The sequence below is a fragment of the Ceratina calcarata genome, unplaced genomic scaffold (assembly GCF_001652005.2).
Source record: "Ceratina calcarata isolate Rehan_Ccalc_2016 unplaced genomic scaffold, ASM165200v1 scaffold117.2, whole genome shotgun sequence".
In the NCBI taxonomy this organism is placed as follows: Eukaryota; Metazoa; Arthropoda; class Insecta; order Hymenoptera; family Apidae; genus Ceratina; species Ceratina calcarata.
Genome location: NW_017132657.1, coordinates 468,637 through 476,343, shown reverse-complemented (window position 1 = coordinate 476,343; position 7,707 = coordinate 468,637). Strand labels below are relative to the sequence as shown.

Below are 7,707 nucleotides of genomic sequence, written 5' to 3'. Positions count from 1 at the left end.
ACATCCTTAAATGAAGAATTAATTGGTCAATAATTTTTATATCTAAATAACTAGACTTCGAAGATTTGATTTTTTTTCCTCAAAATCGATCGCGTACCTTGAAAGCTGGTGATGTTCCTTAGATGAAACTCCGTAAAGGCAATATTGGCGATTTCAGGTGCGACGCCGCCGACATACATAGGCGCGACAAGTTTCAGGTCTTCCTTGGGACCTTCGTTGATTATGCTCCTAGCAGGACCGCGGTCAACCCTCATCGTGAAGTTCTTCTTGATCGCGAGAAGCTCGGCCACGTGGGGTTTACCGTCGGCTACCATTTCGTAACTGTACATAGTCGAGGTCGGGTAATTACCGACGTCGTATGAGACTCTGACACGGCCACTGAACAATTCGACGGCGATGTGGTCGCCGTTCTGGCCGTTGTAGAGGAGAACCCCGTTCTCCTGCGTAGTCGTAAATACGATGGTCACGTTCGCCTCGGGCCTCGTGCGTAGCGGCTCCAGCTCGACCAGCGAGCTGTTGTCCACGAAGCTCAAACTCGTCAGGTACTCGCATCGTTTTCCTTTATCAGAATACATTCAGTTATAGCGTGACATCATTATTCTATTTTGAATGCACGTGTTATTCTTTGCGTTCAAACAATATCTATAAAATATTTTTGTGATTACTTACCGGTGTAGCCGGGGTGGCACTGGCAAAGATAGTCCGCGGCGGAAGCGGGAGCTGGTTGGAAGCATGCACCGTGCTGACAGTCATGGTGTGCACATGGACTAGTTTGCGGGTAGAGCATGGCTGTCGAGGGTGCCGCCTCGCAATATCTCCCCGTGTATTCCGCCGCGCACTTACATTCGTAATTGTTTATGCCGTCGATGCAAGTAGCACCGTTCTAGACAAAAGAATTGAACATCCTTTAAATAAATTCGAAAATTGTTTCCTAAATAGATTGCTATTTCCACGACCATCGATTACTGTTTTTAATTGGTATCCAAATTATAAAATCAATGAAAATGTTGAATGTTTCTATAAGCGATCTGCTGTATTATAGACTTGAGAAAAGGGATAAGATACCTGGCACATATGATCAACGCAGTCATCCAGGTTGGTGGAACAATTGAGGCCGGTGAAGCCGATTGGGCATTCGCAGCTATAGTGGGTCCCGTGGTCGACGCATCGGCCCCCGTTCTCGCAGGGGTCGTGTCCTTTTGTGCAAAAGGGTATTTTCTCCTCGCAGTATTTGCCCATGAATCCTGGGGTGCACTCGCATCTGTAGGCTTGTACAAGGTCAACGCAGGTTGCGTTGTTCGTGCACTTGTTGTTCTCGCAATCGTCGACGTTGTTTTCGCATCGAAGTCCCTTGTACCCGGGGGCGCAGTCGCAACTGTCACACACCAACTTTTCGTCAATCGAGACATTGACCACGATCTTCGATCGCGCGATATCCGCTAATCATTATCGTCACACGTAACGGAAATCGACAAAGTCGTTCGATTAATCGTTTTCTTAAAATCACAGAATTTCCTTTTAAATTATTTCGTTTGATACAGAATTCTATACTCCGTGGCAGAATTAATTATTCATATAATTCTTCAATATGTACTATTAGTTTAGAATTGCATTGTGAGAACATTGATCAACGTTTTAAATTTTCATACCGCGAAATAGGCTTGGCGAAAAAAAAATATACCGAGTTGTAATCGTTTCGTCGATAGGCTGTTACGTGTAACCGCTACTCTTCGGGGCTCACGTGCAGAGGTCCCGTTTTATTTATTCATACAACAGTACACGCGCAATTCTCGTTTTTTTTTTTTTTTTCACGTGCAATTTACTGCTACTGAAACTACATCTCATACTCTACGAAAATGGGTTAAATAGCTCTTTTACGATGCAAATACGTACATCCTCCCTCTTCCACGCGTGTATTTTTCAGATACTATATCATCGCGCAATATTAGTTTCGCTAGGCGGATTCGTAATGGTTGACTCGTACTACTAGACAGTGAAATACTTCCAAATTGGATTTGTACTCGACGATTTGAATTTCGATTTTCTCGCGGTCGTTACAATACGCTACGATAAACAGATGTTGTTTGGCCAAATACGTTTAGTACTTTACGTGCACGTCTACACAATTTCTGATCGATACTACTGCCTCCCGTATAATGGAAGGTTCGAAGGAAATCGGAGCTACAGTAAATACACAACTCGTGATTATATCTATCTGCAGCAGGATTCTGATCGAACTAGAAACGTCTAAGTCAATTTGTACGTCTCTGACAACGAACTTGTTCAAATAAATGAGACATACAATACGTCAGTAAATACAGTACGTCAGCAGTGTATAAAAAATAAAAAGAAATAAAAGTAAAATTGAAGTTTGATTAGAATCCGTCGCAGACGTCGTTTCTACGGGCACCACTGAACGAGCACATATAACATCAGACCCGAACGAGCTGGCTAAATAAGATAATCTACGTTGGGCTAGTAAAGAGCTTGGTACCTGAATCTTCCTTCTTCCAATACTTTACAAGTTCCGGTGTTCCGGCAAGGATTTCCATAGCACGCATCGATTTTATGTTCACACCGGTCCCCGTGATATCCTGGCGTGCATTTGCAACGGTATTTCCGGTCCGGGAACGTCTCGCAAAATCCTCCGTTCTCGCATGGCGAGGTGTAGCACAGGTCGCACTTGGCCAGGACTTCGGCTGGCTGTTGGTTGGCTGCGCGGAAGAAAGGTCTACGATTAATGAGCAATTTTAGTACCCCATTGTGACATAGGGCCAAAAAACCATGAACTAAACAGACTGCGTCACGGATCGTTGAAAATCAAAAACGTGGTCGGGCGCGTGGTACATCATGCCGGTCGGCGGCGAACGGCGACCAGCTGATTAACATTTTCATTAATATAACTTCAAAAGGACCAACTAGTTTTCCTTGACAAAATAATTAAAAATACACCGTGATCTTATTTTATCCTTCGCTTCATATCTTTCAAGTTACTATGAATTCTATCCTTTAAATAAACAATTCTTTGAATATTGTAATCCTAAGAGTACACTAAAAACGTTCTCAATCTATCAAATGAAATTATATCTCACAATCAGATCCAAAAATGTGTTTAATTAAAGACGAAAAAAAAATCTAGCCAATTGTGCGATTGATGATCGCAGCTGGTCGGTTTCGCCGCGACCGCGGTATCTGTCGAGGAAATACATACTTTTGCATTGGAACTCGGCCGCCGGGGTCGTCAGCAGCAGCTTGTCCCTCATCGCCGGTGGTTCCATGCATTTCGCTATCCCTGGTTCCAGGTAATCTTTCTTCACCCATTCGGCCAACCATCGCATGCTGCAGTCGCAGTACAGCGGGTTGGACCCGAGAGCGCTGTAAACGGAATCCGGGGCCGGTGAATTATTATCGGAACCGAACTGCGACCCGCGTAACTTTAACGCGAGAGCGAATACTCACAGGTGGGATATAGATTGGAGGTCCTCGAACGCGCCCTCCGGGATCACGGATATGTCGTTACCGTGCAGGGACCTGATACAAATCCGAATTTTTAACGATATTCAACGATGTCTACAGCAAAGACAAAAGATGACTTCATGATAAGAATAGCAGCCTGACGATGACGTTACATTAATTTCATATGCAAACGCGTAACCAAGTTATGTTTTTTCACCGCAATCTTGACGTGTCATGTAATAGTTTAATGTAATAGTACATTATCCGACAATAGGGTAATTATGTAGTACACGAGGCGTTAACATAATCTTAATAGAGGAGGGTTAGCTTCGCTAACGAGGCACCTCGGTAAATGCTTATATAAACTGATAGCATTAAACTTATTATTATTACATACTATTAATGTTACATTTTGTGACACAAGTCGACATCGTGTCATCCAATGGTAGATATTACTAATTAGGGTAACGATAATATTATTATTGAATCATATACGTAGAGCATATACTTAATCGTATTATTATTTGCCGATATAATGCGATAAATCTGTCTCTTGAAATTCGATAATTTTGGAATCATTTCGTAATTCGATGCCTCTGATACATACATACATACATACACAGACAGACAAATTATAGCCAGCGTTCATGACTTTAACGTACGCGCAAACGATTCGACGAATTAATTATAATGATTACGGTAATAAAGAACGGTCGTTCCTCAAATTGTCCGCGTAAAGAAATTAATAACCCAATCATCGGAATGAACGTATTATGACGGTAAACCGGCGCGGCGCGGCGGACGGTTTTCGCTCGTTAATTTAACGCAGATTGTTTCCCCGACGTCGCCTCGTCGCTTTCATTTACGTATTCGATTATTGAAGTTTAATGCGCGCGCGACAATCGATTTTATTCATCGACAAACTCAAAGCGCACTCTGTTGTCTCACCGTTCGCGAACAGTACTTTTCCAAGAAAAATGATTGCCTGCCCGCGTGCCGTGACATATTTGACCCTTTTATCGCTTAATTCACAACGATTCTTTCCCATATACGTAATTTATGAGCAGCGCGTGCCCGGCTATTCTGATGAGTGAAACGAATTTATAAATCTACAGCATTGTGTTTCAGACTCACATTATTCGTAGCGATTTTAATCCGACCAGGGCGTTGCGCTGGACGCACTGCAGTTTATTATAGTTGATGATTCTGGAAACAGCATAATCATATTATGTTAATAATATCGTAACGGATAAGGGAGACAAAATTTCAAATTCGAGAATTAAAAAAATATAGAAATATAATGAAAACGAATTTGTAGAAGACCAGGCTAAATAAAATTAAATTCTAGTACAAACTGCACCCCGGAAATCAATGAAACTTGTAAATAAAATTGATATACTATCTAAATAATTGATATAACTTACAGATGTGATAATTTGGTCAGGTTCTTGAAAGTATCGTTCGACAGCATTCCGATCTGATTATTGCTCAGGTCACTGAAAAACAGAAAACAATAAACTCTCAGATTTTTCCTTGCAACGACTACTAGCGCATGTAGTAGAATGCGTGTATTTTTATTTACAGTCGAGTGAGAATCCTCAGGTGGTTCAGCCTCTCCGGCTGGATCGTTTGTATGTCGTTCTCGTCCAAATACAGCTCGGTGGTTTCCGGCGGAATCCCGCGTGGAATCTCCGTAAGCTGAGACCTCGAGCACCTTACCACCGATCCAGCGCAATTACACTGAGGCGGACAATAATCGTCGCCCAGGCAGCCGACACTATCGTCTGCGGTAAAACGGTGGATCGTTAATTTCGCTGAATGTCGAAAGAATCGTTTACAATCGATTCTAGTCTGTCTCTTCCACCCACAAATATTCCACTGAATTATTCAACAGATAATGGAGATAATAAATAGAGAATGAATTATTCAATTATCGTTGAATTACCGAAAATATGCGTACTATGAATAATTGTATTATATACAACAACAGAAAGAATTTTTAATGACAGCAGAGAGAAACAGGTAGTGAATAACGGAATTATAAATTTCGATAAATTTTAATGAATTGATATGATCGTACTATTGCATTTGAACTCGTGATGCGGTATGTTCTTGATGACCGCGTCCTTCAATCGCGGCGGATCGTGGCAGTGGCCGACGACGCCAGACATGTCGCGTTTCCTCAGCCATCCGGCGAACCACGCGAGATGACAATTACACGACAAAGGATTGTCTTGCATGTTGCTGAAAACACGGAAGGCAATTTGTTAGGCTTACTGTCGTTAATTATGCGCACGGAAGCACGAAATATATTTTAACAGAAAGAGAATTAGGATAGGTAGGGTGCGCGAATAGGCGACGCGACGCGACGCGCGGGAGGGTGTAAAACGTGTTCAGGCATGTAATAATAAATGAATACCATATCATTGTCTCATTAATATTGATGAACGGTAATTCATGCAATTATTCTATAATATCGTCCCCGATTAAACATTCACGTTGTAATATGGCAGCGGCCGCGTTTCTCGTCCGTTCAGGCGACGAGCTGGTGGAATCATTGCGTTGACCAGATTATTAATAATTTTCGCATTACACTTCAGAACTGATTTCAATGCGCCTTTGTTTTATATTCATCACGGATTAACTTCGTTACCGTATGATGAAACGTAATCACTATTAACTTAATCTCCCTTGGGACTTTAGTTTCCGTATCATTTCCAAAAACTCGTTAATGCTTTATGAGAAAGATTTTGTAGCTCGATCATTACGTACAATATTAAATATTGTTCGTTCCGATTATTCAGTTTATCATTATGCGAACGGTAGATAATTAAACATTATTTATAATGTGTCTGATATTAATAAACTCGACGTGGCAGTATAACATTTTTGAACGCGAGGGAGGATTCAATAACCTCGTCGGACGGTTGCCGGCGAATCGATTTCGCCTTTAAAACGGGAGGAGCTAGTAAAAGTTTTATCGTTCCTTAGGATACTTACATGGTGCGTATGTGCGTCAATCCGTCGAACGCGCCGTGCATAACGCAGGTTATAGCGTTCCTGTGCAGGTTCCTGCGAAAATGATGTTCAAGGGGTGTACAGCTCTGGCGGTGATACAATTTTACGAAGGAGACATAAAAGTTTCTACTCACAGGGTCTTAAGATTCGTCAGACCGGTGAACATCTTGTTGTGAACTTCCCTCAGCCTGTTCTCCGACAGGAGTCTGCGAAAACGACGGTCTCGTTATTGCGCGGAACAAGAAACCGTAACGTAAAGCAACGGAATATTAAAACAAAAAGGGCTGTACACGTTTCCGCTTTAGGCGTCCGTGGGAATCGATGTTGGCGCGGGTTGTTACACCATTGAAATCACGGAAAATTCGCACGCTAATTATAATTATTATCGCGTGCTCGCGAAGGCAATCAAACAGGATTTATTGAAATCGCTCCGAGAAATTTCAACGATTTAAGAATTAGAAATGTAGAAACGAATGCGTCTCAAATTTTTTAAATTCACACATAAGCGAATAGATGTTAAAAAGTGAAGAAGATGATGTGTACATATGTATTTGAAAAATGTTGGAGTATTTCACAGGTTTGAGGGGTGTGTTCTACAAATATTTTCATACGTTCGTACAGTTTGCCTGACCCTCGCTTAAAGGCAAGCGAAAATATTTATCATGCGATACATTTTTCCTACGGATAATCGTCATTTCGGCTCGCGCTCGTCCGTACCAAGGTACACGCGAGGCAGCCGTCGCTTCTCTGTCCTCCCTCCGACTACCTAATTAATCGACCCATTGTCCCGTTAATTGCCTTTGAAAATTAAATCCTATTCTGCTTCGTTAAAGCTCGTTTCAAAGTTCCGATCGAGTTAGGCACAAATAACGCAAGTAATCCCGACGGCCTGAATGTAGTCCCGTTATTCGTAACTTCCCCATCGTAGAGGAAAAAACCAAAGAACAAATTGAATTACAGTGTATCGCGTGTTCAATGTTCATGTGTCGATCAAATGATAAAAGATAACAAAGCTTTATCATATCATTTTTATGCTTATGCCACAGTATAAAATGGAACAATAGGCTCACTCACGGTGTTGGCTCCTATAATTACGTGACCAAGAGATTCATTATGTTAGATGTACGCGGGCTTTAATTTGAAAGGTAAAACCACCAAGATTAACAGTAGAAAGACTGAAACTTAGTACATACCTATATTGCCCAAAAGCAGTAAAAATGACTGCATTGTGAA

The 7,707-nt window shown here is 41.7% G+C and overlaps 1 protein-coding gene across 1 annotated transcript in view; it reads right to left on the bottom strand.

The window, feature by feature from the left end:
* Positions 1-7,707, bottom strand: part of LOC108624676 (slit guidance ligand) — a 17,724-nt gene that overhangs the window by 2,463 nt on the left and 7,554 nt on the right. The window contains exons 12-23 of the mRNA XM_026813258.1: positions 6,609-6,680; positions 6,457-6,528; positions 5,537-5,700; positions 5,039-5,240; positions 4,881-4,952; positions 4,591-4,662; positions 3,460-3,531; positions 3,212-3,375; positions 2,495-2,714; positions 1,066-1,375; positions 670-883; positions 98-559 (exon numbers count right to left, since the gene is read on the bottom strand). Of these exons, the coding sequence (XP_026669059.1) occupies positions 98-559; positions 670-883; positions 1,066-1,375; positions 2,495-2,714; positions 3,212-3,375; positions 3,460-3,531; positions 4,591-4,662; positions 4,881-4,952; positions 5,039-5,240; positions 5,537-5,700; positions 6,457-6,528; positions 6,609-6,680 (2,096 nt within the window). The remainder of the gene's footprint in view (positions 1-97; positions 560-669; positions 884-1,065; positions 1,376-2,494; positions 2,715-3,211; positions 3,376-3,459; positions 3,532-4,590; positions 4,663-4,880; positions 4,953-5,038; positions 5,241-5,536; positions 5,701-6,456; positions 6,529-6,608; positions 6,681-7,707) is intronic.